Source organism: Suncus etruscus, assembly GCF_024139225.1.
Source record: "Suncus etruscus isolate mSunEtr1 chromosome X unlocalized genomic scaffold, mSunEtr1.pri.cur SUPER_X_unloc_2, whole genome shotgun sequence".
Classification (NCBI taxonomy): Eukaryota; Metazoa; Chordata; class Mammalia; order Eulipotyphla; family Soricidae; genus Suncus; species Suncus etruscus.
This window is the reverse complement of record NW_026060315.1, coordinates 500,584-517,099: the sequence shown is the minus strand read 5'-3', so window position 1 is coordinate 517,099 and position 16,516 is coordinate 500,584. Positions and strand designations below refer to the sequence as shown.

At 48.3% G+C, this 16,516-nt stretch overlaps 1 protein-coding gene across 1 annotated transcript in view; it reads left to right on the top strand.

Moving 5' to 3' along the window:
• The window catches only part of MXRA5 (matrix remodeling associated 5), a 19,900-nt gene extending 4,233 nt beyond the window's left edge, over positions 1 to 15,667 (top strand). The window contains exons 2-5 of the mRNA XM_049767811.1: positions 14 to 182; positions 3,872 to 4,781; positions 12,658 to 14,071; positions 15,173 to 15,667. Of these exons, the coding sequence (XP_049623768.1) occupies positions 14 to 182; positions 3,872 to 4,781; positions 12,658 to 14,071; positions 15,173 to 15,667 (2,988 nt within the window). The remainder of the gene's footprint in view (positions 1 to 13; positions 183 to 3,871; positions 4,782 to 12,657; positions 14,072 to 15,172) is intronic.
• The last annotated feature ends 849 nt before the right edge of the window (positions 15,668 to 16,516 follow it).

Genomic DNA, 16,516 nt, shown 5'->3' with positions numbered 1-16,516 from the left:
CCCCCAAATTTGGCCCCGACTCGGGGCGCCCGCCTCGCGCTTCTGGCCCCCCGGAGAGCCCCCGAAGATCGTCACCGATTTTCCGCAAAACGTCGCCGTGGCCGTGGATGGAGACGTTGTTTTGGGGTGTAAGGCCACCGGCAAGCCCGAGCCCCTCGTCACCTGGACCAAGGTGGACACAGGTAGGTTTCCGGGGGGCCCAGGGGGGCGGGGAATGGAGGTTTCAAGGGGGCCCCGTGCGATGAGACGCGAGGACTCGAGTTGGATCCCGGGCATCCCGTATGCTTTTTCCTCGAAAGAAAGCCGGGAGCGATTTCGGTTTGTTTGTTTTTGGCGCTGGGTGTCTCTGGGAGTGTGTCTCTGTCTGTGTGCCAGAGACACAGACAGAGACACAGAGAGACAGACACAGAGACGCAGTGAGAGAGAGACAGACAGTGACAAAGAGACAAAGATAGACAGAGACAGAGATGCAGAGAGAGACAGACAGTGACAAAGAGACACAGAGACAGAGAGACAGAGATGCAGAGAGGGACAGTGACAAAGAGACACAGATAGACAGAGACAGAGATGCAGAGACAGTGACAAAGAGACACAGATAGACAGACACAGAGAGACAGAGACAGACATGCAGAGAGAGACAGTGACAAAGAGACACAGATAGACAGAGGCAGAGAGACAAAGAGAGAGACCCACACAGAGAGAAAGAGACAGGGGCGATGATACAGAGACAGTGAGAAAGATAGAGACACAGAGATATAGAGAAAGACAAAAGATAGAGAGACAGAGATAAAGAGACATAGGTTATAGATAGAGACAGAGATGGAAAGAGACAGAGATATATAGAGACAGAGAAAGACAGAGATACAGAAAGACAGTGAGAGACAGAGAGAAAGATAGAGACACAAAGACAGAGATAGAGACAATGAGAAAGACAGAGACACAGAGAGACAGAGTAAGACACAGAGATAGAGAAATGTAAACAGAGATAGAAAGAGACAGAGATGCAGAGACACAGTGAGAGAGACAGAGACAGAGATGCAGAGAGAGACAGACAGTGACAAAAAGATACAGATAGACAGAGACCAAGAGACAAAGAGAGAGACGCACAGAGCGAGAAAGAGACAGAGAGAGACAGTGAGAAAGAGACAGAGATAGAAAGACACAGAGAGAAAGAGACAGAGACACAGAGAAAGACACAGAGACCAAAAGAGATATAGAGACAGTGAGACAGAGAAAGATAGAGACAGATAGAGAAAGACAGAGACAAAGAGACACTGATGGACACAGAGAGACAGAGACAGATTGTAGAGACACGGAGATGCAAAGAGACAGACAGTGAGGAAGACAGAGACAGGGAGAGATGCAGAGACAGAAAGATAGAGACAGAGATAGACAGACAGACAAAGAGAGACAGAGACAGAAAGACAAGAGACACAGACGGAGATAAATATAAAGAGACACAGAGAGACAGAGATAGAGAAACACAGAGAAAGAGACAGGGCAAAGAGACAGACAGACAAAGAGAAAGAGAGACACAGAGAAACAAAGAGAGATAGTCAGAGACCAAAAGACAGACATAGACAGAGAGATAGAGACAGAAAGTCAGAGACACAAACAGAGACAGAAAGAGACATAGATGCAGAGAGACAGACAGTGAAAGAGACAGAGACAGACAGTGAGAGAAAGAGATAGAGACAAAGAGACAGACAGAGAGACAGGCAGTGAGAGACAGACAGACAATGAGAGAGAAAGAGACACATATACAAAGACAGAGACAGAGAGACTCAGAGACAGAGAGAGACAGATAGTGAGAGAAAGAGACAGGGCAAAGATACAGAGACACAGAGAGAGACAAACAGTGAGAGAAGAGAGAGACGCAGATAGAGAGACAGAGGCACAGAGACAGGCAGTGAGAGACAGAGAAACAGAGAGACAGAGACAGGCAGTGAGAGACAGAGACACAGTGAGACAGAAAAAGACAGAGACAGAGGCAGACAGAGAGACAGAGACAGGCAGTGAGAGACAGAGACAGACAGAGACAGAGAGACAGAGACAGGCAGTGAGAGACACAGACAGACAGAGAGACACAGACAGATAGTGAGAGACAGAGAGAAACAGAGAGACACAAACAGAGAAACAGACAGAGACACAGAGACAGACAATGAGATAGAGACACAGAGAGACAGAAAGAGAGATAGAGACAGACAGTGAAAAAGACAGACAGAGAGACAAGCTAGAGACAGAGACAGACAGAGAGACAGATAGTGAGAGACAGAGAGAAAGAGACAGGGCAAAGATACAGAGACACAGAGAGACAGTGAGAGAGAAAGAGAGACACAGAGACAGGCAGTGAGAGACAGAAATACAGAGACAGAGAGTAGAAAGACAGAGACAGGCAGTGAGAGACAGAGAGAGACACAGAGATAGGCAGTGAGACACAGAGACAGACAATGAGAAAGATAGAGACACAGAGACAGAGACAGACAGTGAGAAAGACAGAGAGACACAGAGACAGATAGTGAGAGACAGAGAGAAAAATAGAGACAGAGAGACAGAGATGAAAGAGACAGAGAGAGACAGAGACACAGACAGGTAGTGAGAGTAGAAAGACAGACAATGAGAGAGATAGAGACACAGAGACAGAGACAGTGAGAAAGACAGAGAGACACAAAGACATAGTGAGAGACAGAGAGAAAATAGAGACAGAGAAGAGAGACAGAGAGATAGGCAGTGAGAGACACATAGACAGATAGTGAGAGACGGAGAAAAATAGAGACAGAGACAGAGAAACAGAGACAGAGATAGACACAGAGACAGGCAGTGAGAGACAGACAATGAGAAAGATAGAGACACAGAGAGACAGAGAGATAGAGACAGGCGGTGAGAGAGACAGACAGAGACAGAGACAGGCAGAGAGACACAGAGATGGGCAGTGAGAGACAGAGACAGACAATGAGAAAGATAGAGACAGAGAGAGACAGACAGAGAGATAGAGACAGACAGTGAAAAAGATAGAGACAGAGAGAGACAGAGACAGTAAGAGACAGGGCAAAGATGCAGAGACACAGAGAGAGACAGACAGTGGAAAGACAGAGACACAGAGATGGCAGTGAGAAACAGAGAGACAGAGACAGAGACAGAGAAAGACAGAGAGACACAGAGACAGAGACATACAGAGAGACACAGAGACAGGCACTGAGAGACAGAGAAACACAGAGACAGGCAGTGAGAGAGAGACACAGAGACAGAGAAAGACAGAGAGACACAGAGACATACAGAGAGACACAGACAGGCAGTGAGAGACAGAGACAGACAGTGAGAGACAGAGAGAAATGAGATAGAGACAGACAGTGGAAAGACAGATACAGAGACAGGCAGTGAGAGACACAGAGACAGAGACAGACAGAGGAAGACAGAGAGACAGAGACAGACAGAGAGACAGACAGAGACAGGCAGTGAGAGACAGAGAGACAGACAATGAGAAAGATAGAGACACAGAGAGACAGAGACAGACAGAGATAGACAGAGAGACACAGAGGACAGGAAGTGAGACACAGAGACAGACAATGAGAAAGATAGAGAGACAGAGACAGACAGTGGGAAAGACAGAGAGACACGGAGACAGATAGTGAGAGACAGAGAGAAAAATGAGACAGAGACAGAGAGAGACACAGAGACAGGCAGTGAGACACAGAGACAGACAATGAGAAAGATAGAAACACAGAGAGACAGAGAAATAGAGACAGACAGTGGAAAGACAGAGACACAGAGACAGAGAGTGAGAGACAGAGAGAGAAATAGAGACAGAGACGAAAGAGACAGAGAGAGCCAGAGATCGAATCACGGCAGCGTCCCCCCCGTGTCTCCCCAGGCGCCCTGCTGGCCCCAAACACGCGCGTGGGCCGCTTCGAGGTGCGCCGGGACGGCACGCTGGTCATCCGGGGGGCCGCGCCCGAAGACCGCGGCCGCTACGCCTGCGCGGCCCAGAACCTGCACGGGGCGGCCCGGAAGTCGCTCGCGCTCTCGGTGGACCTCCAAGCGCCTCGCGTCGTCCCGGCGCCCGAAAAGGACGTCACCGTCTCCTGGGGAGACACCGTCTCCCTGGCGTGTCTCGCACGAGGGACCCCGACGCCCCGACTTTCCTGGATCTTCCCGGACGGCCTCCCGGGGCCCCGAGAGACCCCGGGGGGGCCCCAGAAAATCACGGTACACCCCAATAAAACTCTCACGATCCGGGGCGCCGACTTCTCGGACCGCGGCGTCTACAAGTGCGTGGCCAGCAACGCGGCCGGCGTGGACGTCGGGGCCGTCCGCCTGCACGTGGCCGCGCAGCCCCCCGAAATCCGCGAGGAGAAGGCGGAGAACGTCTCTGTGGCCCCCGGTGTCGGGGTCCGCCTCCCCTGCTCGGCGCGGGGCGCCCCGGCCCCCCAACTCCGCTGGGTGCTGCCCGACGGGGCCCCCCTGCGCCCCTCGCAGGCCCTCCGCGGCCGCTTCTACGTCCTCCCCGACGGCGCGCTTTACGTACGGCGCCCGGCTCCGCGTGACGGCGGGCGCTATGACTGCGTGGCCGACAGCACCGCGGGGTCCGCGCGGAGGAGCGTGTGGCTGGCGGTGGAGCCCCAAAACTCGGACGACGACACGCGTGCGGCCGGGGGAACCCCGGAAAGTGCGGACGTAGATTTCGGGGCCACGCTGCGTCTCCCCTGCGGCGCAGCCGGGCACCCCGAACCCCGGGTTCTCTGGAGGCTGCCGTCCATGCAGACGGCCGACGTGTCCTTCAGGTGGGTTTCGGGGTGAAAAAGAGCACCCCAAAATTTTTTATTTTATGATTTTTTTGGGGTGACGCTGAATAGTTACGCCTGGCTCTGCGCTCAGACGTGCCCTGAATGGTTACGCCTGGCTCTGCGCTCAGGCGTGGCCTGAATGGTTACTCCTGGCTCTGCGCTCAGACGTGGCCTGAATGGTTACACCTGGCTCTGCGCTCAGGCGTGGCCTGAGTGGTTACGCCTGGCTCTGCGCTCAGACGTGGCCTGAGTGGTTACGCCTGGCTCTGCGCTCAGACGTGGCCTGAGTGGTTACGCCTGGCTCTGCGCTCAGGCGTGGCCTGAATGGATACGCCTGGCTCTGCGCTCAGGCGTGGCCTGAATGGTTACGCCTGGCTCTGCGCTCAGGCGTGGTCTGAATGGTTACGCCTGGCTCTGCGCTCAGACGTGGCCTGAATGGTTACGCCTGGCTCTGCGCTCAGGCGTGGCCTGAATGGATACGCCTGGCTCTGCGCTCAGGCGTGGCCTGAATGGTTACGCCTGGCTCTGCGCTCAGGCGTGGTCTGAATGGTTACGCCTGGCTCTGCGCTCAGGCATGGCCTGAATGGTTACGCCTGGCTCTGCGCTCAGGCGTGGCCTGAATGGTTACGCCTGGCTCTGCACTCCTCAGACGTGGCTCAGAGTTTTGGGGACCCTATGATGTTCCGGGACGTCAAACTGCAGTTCGTTCTAGGTTAGCAGGGCCAAGGAAGGCGCCTCGCACCTTGTGCCGCCGCTCTGGCCCCGCAAAAGTAGGTTTTTATGGGGGACACAGACCACTTCCGGTTGGGGGAGCAAGGACAGAGTAAGAGTAGATAGCTCAGGAAGTCCTCAGCCGGAAGTCCCGCCCCCCCAGCTCGCCATATAAGGCCATCTCTGTTTCTGGGAAAAATCAGGTTGTTAATCGATAGATACAAAGTATCCAGGGAGAGATACAAAGGAACACATGGTGATTGTTGTGGGTGAAACCACAATGCAGAGGAATAGAAACAAAGTAACCAGGAACAAGCTGTGGTTTTTTTTCTGATGAAACCACGTTCTAAACAAATGAATACAAAGTAACCAGAGATGATATTTGTGGTTAACCACATGCTAGACAAAGAGATACAAAGTAACCGGAACGATCGGTGGCTTCTAGGTGGAACAATGTTGCGAAGAGTCAGATACAAAGTATCCATGAAGAGCTACAAAGTAACCAGGGACAACCTTCCTTGTGGGTAGAACCACAGACCGCATTGTAAGCAAATAGATACAATGTTACCACAAATGACCCATGGTCTAGGTGAGACAATGTTGCAAGGAGAATAGATACAAAGTATCTATGAAGAGATACAAACTAACCACGAACGAGCTGTGATTTTAGGTGAGGCAATGTTGCAAAAATAGATACAAAGTATTTATAAGAGATACAAAGTAACCAGGGATGATCTTCCTTGTGGGTAAAACCACAAACCGCACTGTAAACAAATAGATACAATGTAACCGCAAACGGCCTGTGGTTCAGGCGAGACAACGTTGCAAGGGAAATGGAGACAAAGTATCTGTGAAGAGATACAAAGTAACCAGGGACGAGCTGTGTTGTGGGTGAAACCGCACTGTAAACAAATAGATACAATGTAACCGCAAAAACGGCCTGTGGTTCAGATGAGCCAATGTTGCGAAGAAATAGATACAAAGTGTTCGCAAGAGATACAAAGTAACCAGGGACGATCTTTCTTGTGGGCAAAACCACAAACCGCATTGTAAGCAAATAGATACAATGTGACCAGAAACGACCTGTGGTCTAGGTGAGACAATGTTGCAAGGAAAATAGATACAAAGCGAGGCCAGAGATATAGCATGAAGGTAAGGCGTTTGCCTTGCATGCAGGACAGTGGTTCGAATCCCAACGTCCCATAGGGTCCCCCGAGCCTGCCAGGAGCAATTTCTGAGCGTAGATCCAGGAGGAACCCCTGAGTGCCGCTGGCTGTGACCCCAAAAAAAAAAAAAAAGATGCAAAGTATCCATGAAGAGATACAAAGTAACAAGGGGTGAGCTTTATTGTACATAAAACCACAAGGAAAACAAAGGGATACAAAGTATCCAGGAACCGTTTGTGGGTTTTTTTTAGGCGAAACAATGTTGCAAAGAAACAGATACAAAGTATCTGAGGAGGAGCTTTGTTTCCGGCGGACCAAGTTGTAAACAAACAGATACAAAGTATCTGAGGAGGAGCTTTGTTTCCGGCGGACCAAGTTGTAAACAAACAGATACAAAGTAACCAGGAAGAAAAGATCTGTGGTTTCAGGCAAAATAATGTTATGAAGGAACAGATACAAAGTATCCATAAAGGGATACAAAGTAACAAGGCATGAGCTTTGTTGTGGTTAAAACCACACTGTAAACAAATAGATACAAAGTATCCAGGGATCAGCTTTCTTTATGGTGGAACTAACTTGTAAACAAACAGATAAAAAGTATCCATGAATAGATACAATGTAACAAGGGAAGAACTTTGTTGTGAGTAAAACCACAACGCATGCAAAGTAACCATGAAAGATCTGTGGTTTTAGGTGAGACAATGTTGCTAGAGGTAGATACAAAGTATCCATGAAGAGATACAAAGTAACCAGAGACGAGCTTTGTTGTGGGTGAAACCACAATGTAAGCAGATACAAAGTAACCAGGAAGAATCTGTGTTTTTTGGGCGAAACAATGTTGCAAACAGAGATACAAAGTAACCAGTGATAAGATTTGTTGTCGGTGAAGCCACAATGTAAACAAAGAGATACAAAGTAACCAGGGACGAGCTTTGTTGTGGGTAAAACCACAATGTAAACAGATACAAAGTAACCAGAAAGAATCTGTGGTTCTTAGGCGAAACAATGTTGCAAACAGAGAGATACAAAGTAGCCAAGGATGAGCTTCGTTGTGGTAAAAACCGCAATGTAAACAGATACAAAGTAACCAGGAACGATCTGCGGTTTTTTAAGGTGAAACAATGTTGCAAACAGAGAGACACAAAGTAACCAGGAACGATCTGTTGTTCTGAGGCGAAACAATGTTGCGAACAGAGATACAAAGTAATCAGGGATGAGCTTTTTTGTGAGTAAAACCGCAATGTAAACAAAGAGATACAAAAAAACCACGTTGCAAAGACACAGATACAAAGTAACCATGAAGAGATACAGTGGGCAAAATCACAATGTAAGCAGATACAAAGGAACCAGGAACAATCGGTGGTTTTTTTAGGCAAAACAATGTTGCAAACAGAGATACAAAGTAACCAGGAACAATCTGTGGGGTTTTTAGGTGAAACAATGTTGCAAACAGAGAGACAAAAAGTAACCAGGAACAATCTGTGGTTTTTTCAAGGTGAAACAATGTTGCAGAGAGATACAAAGTAACCAGGAACAGTCTGTGGTTTTTAGGCGAAACAATGTTGCAAGCAGAGAGATACAAAGCAGCCAGGGGGGTGAGCCTTGTTGTGGGTGAAACCACAAGGTAAACAAACAGATACAAAGTAACCAGGAACAATCTGTGGTTTTTAGGCGAAACAATGTTGCAACAGAGAGATACAAAGTAACCAGGGATGAGCTTCGTTCTGGGTGAAACCCCAATGTAAACAGATACAAAGTAACCGGGAACAATCTGTGGGTTTTTTAAAGGCGAAACTATGTTGCAAACAGAGAGACACAATGTAACCAGGAACAATCTGTGGGGTTTTTAGGTGAAACAATGTTGCAAACAGAGAAAGGAAAAGTAACCAGGAACAATCTGTGGTTTTCTCAAGGCGAAACAATGTTGCAAACAGAGATACAAAGTAAACAGTGATAAGATTTGTTGTGGGTAAAGCCACAATGTAAACAGATACAAAGTAACGAGAAAGAATCTGTGGTTCTTAGGCGAAACAATGTTGCAAACAGAGAGATACAAAGTAGCCAAGGATGAGCTTCGTTGTGGGTAAAACCGCAATGTAAACAGATACAAAGTAACCAGGAACGATCTGCGGTTTTTTAAGGTGAAACAATGTTGCAAACAGAGAGACACAAAGTAACCAGGAACGATCTGTGGTTCTGAGGCGAAACAATGTTGCGAACAGAGATACAAAGTAATCAGGGATGAGCTTTGTTGTGAGTAAAACCGCAATGTAAACAAAGAGATACAAAGTAACCAGGAACAATCTGTAGTTTTCAGGTAAAACCACGTTGCAAAGACACAGATACAAAGTAACCATGAAGAGATACAGTGGGCAAAATCACAATGTAAGCAGATACAAAGGAACCAGGAACAATCGGTGGTTTTTTTAGGCAAAACAATGTTGCAAACAGAGATACAAAGTAACCAGGAACAATCTGTGGGGTTTTTAGGTGAAACAATGTTGCAAACAGAGAGACAAAAACTAACCAGGAACAATCTGTGGTTTTTTTCAAGGTGAAACAATGTTGCAGAGAGATACAAAGTAACCAGGAACAGTCTGTGGTTTTTAGGCGAAACAATGTTGCAAGCAGAGAGATACAAAGTAGCCAGGGGGTGAGCCTTGTTGTGGGTGAAACCACAAGGTAAACAAACAGATACAAAGTAACCAGGAACAATCTGTGGTTTTTAGGCGAAACAATGTTGCAACAGAGAGATACAAAGTAACCAGGGATGAGCTTCGTTCTGGGTGAAACCCCAATGTAAACAGATACAAAGTAACCGGGAACAATCTGTGGGTTTTTTAAAGGCGAAACTATGTTGCAAACAGAGAGACACAATGTAACCAGGAACAATCTGTAGGGTTTTTAGGTGAAACAATGTTGCGAACAGAGAGACAAAAAGTAACCAGGAACAATCTGTGGTTTTTTCAAGGTGAAACAATGTTGCAGAGAGATACAAAGTAACCAGGAACAGTCTGTGGTTAGGCGAAACAATGTTGCAAGCAGAGAGATACAAAGTAACCAGGAACAATCTGTGGGGTTTTTAGGTGAGACAATGTTGCAAACAGAGAGAGGAAAAGTAACCAGGAACAATCTGTGGTTTTCTCAAGGTGAAACAATGTTGCAGAGAGATACAAAGTAACCAGGAACAGTCTGTGGTTAGGCGAAACAATGTTGCGAGCAGAGAGATACAAAGTAGCCAGGGGGTGAGCTTTGTTGTGGGTGAAACCACAAGGTAAACAAACAGATACAAAGTAACCAGGAACCATCTGTGGTTTTTAGGCGAAACAATGTTGCAACCGAGAGATACAAAGTAACCAGGGACGAGCTTCGTTGTGGGTGAAACCGCAATGTAAACAGATACAAAGTAACCGGGAACAATCTGTGGGTTTTTTAAAGGCGAAACTATGTTGCAAACAGAGAGACACAAAGTAACCAGGAACAATCTGTGGTTTTTTAAGGTGGAACAATGTTGCAAACAGAGAGATACAAAGTAACCAGGAACAATCTGTGGGTTTTTGGAGGTGAAACAATGTTGCAAACAAAGAGATACAAAGTAACCTGGACAAGCTTTGTGGTGGGCGAAACCACAATGTAAACAAAGAGATACAAAGTAACCAGGAACAATCTGTGGTTTTTAAGCAAAACAATGCTGCGAACAGACAGATACAAAGTAACCAGGAACAATCTGTGGGTTTTTGGAGGTGAAACAATGTTGCAAACAAAGAGATACAAAGTAACCTGGACAAGCTTTGTGGTGGGCGAAACCACAATGTAAACAAAGAGATACAAAGTAACCAGGAACAATCTGTGGTTTTTAAGCAAAACAATGCTGCGAACAGACAGATACAAAGTAACCAGGAACAATCTGTGGTTTTTTTTTACGTGAAACAATGTTGCAAACAGAGAGATACAAAGTAGCCAGGGATTAGCTTTGTTGCGGGTAAAACCACAATGTAAGCAAAAAGATACAAAGTAACCAGGAACAATCTGTGGGTTGTTTTTAGGCGAAACAATGTTGCAAACAAAGAGATACAAAGTAGCCTGGACAAGCTTTGTGGTGGGTGAAACCACAGTGTAAACAAAGAGATACAAAGTAACCAGGGATGATATTTACTTAAAGTAACAGACACACTTGCGAGCCAAACTCCTCCACCATGTTCTAGCCAACACTTTGTTCTCTCTTTCTCTGGGTCCTGAGTTCGAAACTGCGTCACCCTGGGCCTTGCAGCCGCTCTGGGCAGGACTCAGAGATCTCTGTGCTCAGAGATCTCTCCTGCTGGTGCTTGGGGGGATCCTATGGGGTGCCGGGGATCGAACCAGGGTCGGTTGCGTGCAAGAAAAATGTCTTTCCCCACTGTATTCTTATCCCAGTTTTTTTCTTCTTTTTCTCTTTTCTTCTTTCTTTCTTCTTCTTTTTCTCTTTTTTCCTTCTTTCTTTCTCTTTATTAGTTCCTTCTTTCTTTCATTTCTTTTTTCCTTCCATTCTTTCTCTTTTTTTCTTTTTCTCTCTTTTCTTTCCTTTCTTTATTGTTTCCTTCTCTTTCATTTTTCTTTCTCCCTCTCTTCCTTCTTTGGTTCTTTCTCTTCTTCTTTCTTTCTTTCCTTCTTTCTTTTTTCTTCTTTCCTTCTTTCTTTCTCTTTATTATTTCCTTCTTTCTTTCTTCTTCCATTCTTTCTTTCCCTTCTTTTTCCTCTCTCTTTTCTCTTTCCTTTCTTTATTATTTCCTTCTTCATTTTTCTTTCTCCCTTTCTTCCTTCTTTCGTTCTTTCGCTTTTTCTTTCTTTCCTTCTTTTTTCCTTCTCTTTTTCTTCTTTCTTTTTCTTACTCTCTTTTTCTTTCTTTCACTCTTTTCTCTCTTTCATTCTCTCTTTCTGTCCGTTTCCTTCTCTTTCTCTCTTTCTTTCTCTCTTCTTTGGCTCTCTCTTTTTTCTTTTCCTCTTTCATTCTTTTCATTCTTTTCTTCTTTTCCCTTTATTGTTTCCTTTCTTTTTTCCTTATTTCTTTTCTTTTCTTTTCTTTTTTTATGTCTTTCCTTTTCTATCTTTGTTTCATTGTCTCTTCCGTCCTTCATCCCTCCCTTTCTCTTTCTCTATCCTATTTTTCTTTCGCACTCTTTCTTTTTCTTTCTCTGTCTTCTTTTTCTCTCTTCTCATTTTCTTTCCTCTCTGTCTTTCTCTTTCTTGTTCTTTATATGTTTTTCTCTTTTCCTTTTTTCTCTCATCCTTTGTCTTTATCTTTATTTTTCTTTCTCTTTCTTTCACATTCTTTATTTCTTTTTCTTTCTCGTTTACTTTCTTTCCTTCTTTCTCTTTTTACTCTTTATCTTTCTCTTTTCCTTGCTCACTCTGTCTTTCTCCTTCTTTCTTTCTTTTTCTCTCCTCATTTTCTTTATCTTTCTTTTTCTTTATATTTTTCTCTTAGTTTTTTTCTCTCTCATTCATTCTCTGTCTTTTTCTTTCTTTCTCTTTTCTGTTTCTTTCCTTTTTCTCCCTTCCTTCCTTCCATTCTTTCTTCTTTCTTTCTCTTTCCTTTCATTCTCACTCTGTCTTTCTTTCCTTCTTTTTTCTCTTTCTTCCCTTCTCTCTTTTCTTCCTTCTTACATTCTCACTTTTTCTTCCTTCTTCTTTCCTTCCCTTCTTCTTTTCCTTTCTTTCTCTTTCTTTCCTTCCTGTTTTTCCTCGTTTCTTTTCCCCTTCTCTCTTTCCACTTTTACATCTTTCTTCCCTTTCTTTCTTTGTTTCATCGTCTCTTCCTCCCTCCCTCCTTTTATCTCTCTCTCTCTCTCCAAAATCATTCTCCTTTGTCTCTTGTCCTCTCCCTTCCTCTCCCCTTCCCAAAATTCCGGGACCCTCATTCTTACCCATGGGGGGTCCCTGTCCCTTCCCCCTGGATAAGATCAGGGACCCCCCCTCAGCTTCCCAAAAAACTTACCCGTCTTCTCTTCCCCTCACAGCCCGGACCCCAGGGTCCAAGTCTTTCCCAATGGTACCTTAGTGGTCAACTCGATGACCCAGGAGGACGCCGGCGACTACCTCTGCATGTCCCGCCGCGAGGCGGGCGACGACTTCGCGCTGGTCCGGGTTCGAGTCGCGACGCGGCCGGCCCACATCGAACCCGGGGCCGCCGGAGGAGACCAGCAGGTGCTGGACGGCGCGGACCTCCGCGTGGACTGCGTCGCCAGCGGCCTCCCGAGCCCGGACATCACCTGGACCTTGCCCGACGGCAGCTTGGCAAACCTGGCCACGCGTTCGAACCCTAACGCCCAGCGCTATGCCGTCTTCCGCAACGGGACGTTATTTCTTCACGCGGCGGGCCCGGCCGACGCCGGGGAGTATATATGCGTCGCCGAAAACCGAGCCGGCCGGGACGAGATGCGAGTTCGAATCCGCGTCCTGAGCGCGCCGGCCGCCATCCTGGACAAGACGTATTCAGTGCTGGAGGTCCCTTACGGGGACGTCGCGACGGTGACCTGCGAGGCCCAGGGGGACCCCGCGCCCCTCCTGAACTGGCTGTCCCCCACTCACCACCGAATTCCGGAGTCGTCGGAAAAATACCGGATCGACGATCGCGGCACGTTGATGATCCGCAAAACCAGGAGGTCGGACAGCGGCAACTATACCTGCGTGGTGAGAAACCGAGGCGGGGAGGACCGCAAGACGGTGTGGCTTCACGTACAGGTCAGTCCCCCCAAGATCAACGGCCACCCCAACGCGGTCACCGCCGTGAGGGAAGTGGCCGTCGGAGGGAGTCGCAAACTGATACACTGCAAGGCCGAAGGCGTGCCCGCCCCTCGCGTCCTCTGGGCCTTCCCGCAAGGCGTCGTCCTCCCCGCGCCGTATTTCGGCAACCGGGTCAGCGTCCACCGCAACGGGACGCTGGACATCCGGAGCTTGAGGAGAAGCGACGCGGTGCAGCTGGCCTGCATCGGACGCAACGAGGGCGGTGAGGCACGCTTGCTGGTGCAGCTGACCGTCCTGGACGCGGTGGACGCGCCGTCTTTCCGCGACCCGCCGCGCGAGGAGATCACCGCGACCGCCGGCCACACCATCAGCCTCGGCTGCTCCCTGGACGGCCGAACGCCGGCCACCAGATCCTGGCGTCTCCCCGACGCCACAGAGCTTCGAGCCGGACAGCGCCGGATGCGTTTCCACCACGCGTCTGCCGACGGCCGTCTCCACATCGCGGCCCTGGCGTCCACCGACGCCGGGGTCTACCGCTGCGAGGCCCGGAACGCGGCCGGCCAGGCGGAGCGCTTGGTTGTCCTCACGGTGGGTCAGGGTCCCCCCCAGGACGACCCCCGATACCGGAATCTGGTGTCCATTCTGCACGGGGAGACGCTGACCTTGCGCTGCCCTTCGCCGGACGCCGTCCCGGTCACTGCTGTGTCTGGCGTGAATACGGGATTTTCTGGGGGTCCTCCTGGTGGAATTTCCGGTTCTGGTGGGAATACAAGATTTTTTGGGGGTCCTCCTGGTGGTATTTCTAGCTCTGGTGTGAATACAGGATTTTTGGGGGGTCCTTCGAGGGACCGTCAAAGTCCTGGCGTCCACGGGAGACTTTCTGGTCTCTCTAGCGCTGGCCTTTCTCCTTCTGGGCTGACCGGGAGACTTTCTGGTCCTTCGAGGGGCCGTCGAAGTCCTGGCGTCCACGGGAGACTTTCTGGCCTTTCTAGAGATGGCCTTTCTCCTTCTGGGCTGACCGGGAGACTTTCTGGGGGTCCTTCGAGGGACCGTCGAAGCCCTGGCGTCCACGGGAGACTTTCTGGCCTCTCTAGCGCTGGCCTTTCTCCTTCTGGGCTGACCGGGAGACTTTCTGGGGGTCCTTCGAGGGACCGTAGGAGTCCTGCTGTCCATGGGAGACTTTCTGGCCTTTCTAGCGATGGCCTTTCTCCTTCTGGGCTGACCGGGAGACTTTCTGGGGGTCCTTTGAGGGACCGTCGAAGTCCTGGTGTCCACGGGAGACTTTCTGGCCTTTCTAGCGCTGGCCTTTCTCCTTCTGAGCTGACCAGGAGACTTTCTGGCCTTTCTAGCGATGGCCTTTCTCCTTCTGGGCTGACCGGGAGACTTTCTGGTCCTTCGAGGGACCGTCGAAGTCCTGCTGTCCACGGGAGACTTTCTGGTCTCTCTAGCGCTGGCCTTTCTCCTTCTGGGCTGACCGGGACACTTTCTGGACCTTCTAACTACCATGTTTCTAATTTGGGGGTGACCGGGAGACGACTGTCCGGTCCTTCCAGCGACCGTCATATTTCTGCTTCTAGAATGAGCGGCGTTCCAAACGAAAGAACCGCTGGATTTTTAGGGGGTGCTCCGAATTCGGGGGCCAACGGGGCCACAGCTGGAATTCCAGGCCAGACGCCGGACCCCAATTTCGGGGTTCATACCCCTTCTAATGGTTTCCGAACAGGGCCGGCCGACTTCAGATCCGCCGGCTTTCCCGCCGTCTCTCCTCCTGGGACAACCGGGGGACAGGGCGTACCCCGATTCTCCTGGACACTGCCCAGCGGCCAGACCCTGGACCGGCCCCAAATCCAGGGCCGCTATTCCCTTTTCCTCAACGGGACGCTCGCCGTGAGGAACGCCTCCGTCTTCGACCGGGGGACGTATATATGCCGGGCAGACTCGAACGCGGGACCTCGAGTGACCAGCTTTCCGGTCATCGTGATGGCCTACGCCCCGCGCCTCACCGGAGAGGACACGCCCGTCGTCCACGCGCGTCGGGGTTCGAGCGTGACGCTCCCCTGTCTGGCCGTCGGGCTCCCGAAACCTGAACTGACCTGGGAGTTTCCCGATGGCTCTAAAATAAAAGTGGGGGGCCAGGCTCGGTCTTTCGGGCACCGGCTACTCCACGCCCAAGGGACGCTGACCGTCCAGCACGTCACCCCGAAAGACGCCGGACCCTACAAATGCAGCGCCACCAACGTCCTGGGTTCAGATTCCAGAACCACTGACATTCAAGTTTATTGATTAAAAAGTTCCCGCCTGACCCCCCCCCCCCAAAAAAAAAACAACCACTAATAAAGCAACATGGGGGGTCCTCAAATTTTTTTCCAACAGGGGCCAAGTCGTGTCCTTCAGACCAGAGTATTTATTTTATAAAAATAAAAAAAAAATAGGAATAGATTCCTAGGAATACTTGCAGATGTTTTTATTTTGAAGCACAAAAAAAAAATGGAGAAAAATAGAATATTGGAAAAGGAAATAAGAAGGAAAGATATGAACCAAGATTTTTAATAAAATAAAATATAAGAAAAAAATTCCTAGGGATTCTGCAGACATTTTTATTTTTGAAGCAAAAGAAATAGAGAAAAATAGAATATTGGAAAAGTCAAGAAGCAAAGATAACAAGCAATTTTTTTATAAAATAAAATATAGGAAAAAATTCCTAGGGATTCTGCAGACATTTTTATTTGGAAGCAAAAAAAAATGCAGAAAAATAGAATATTGAAAAAAGAAACAAGAAGGAAAGATACGAACCAATATTTTTTAATAAAATAAAATAGAGGAAAAAATTCCTAGGTATACTGAGCACATTTTTATTTTGAAGCAAAAAAAGAAAAAAATAAGAGGAAAAAAATACAATATTAAAAAAAAAATAACAAGTCAAGATTTAAAAAAAAAAGATATGTTTTTAAAATGGAAACGATGGGCCTGTATTTGGGGGTGGGTCATATTTGGGGGGACCCCCCCTTAACTCAGGAGTCTTTGGGTAAAATTTTAGGGTGAAGGAGGAGAGAGAGAGAGAGAGAGAGAGAGAGAGAGAGAGAGAGAGAGAGAGATGCTTGTCGTCTGTTTGGTGGGTGCGTTCTGGCTTCT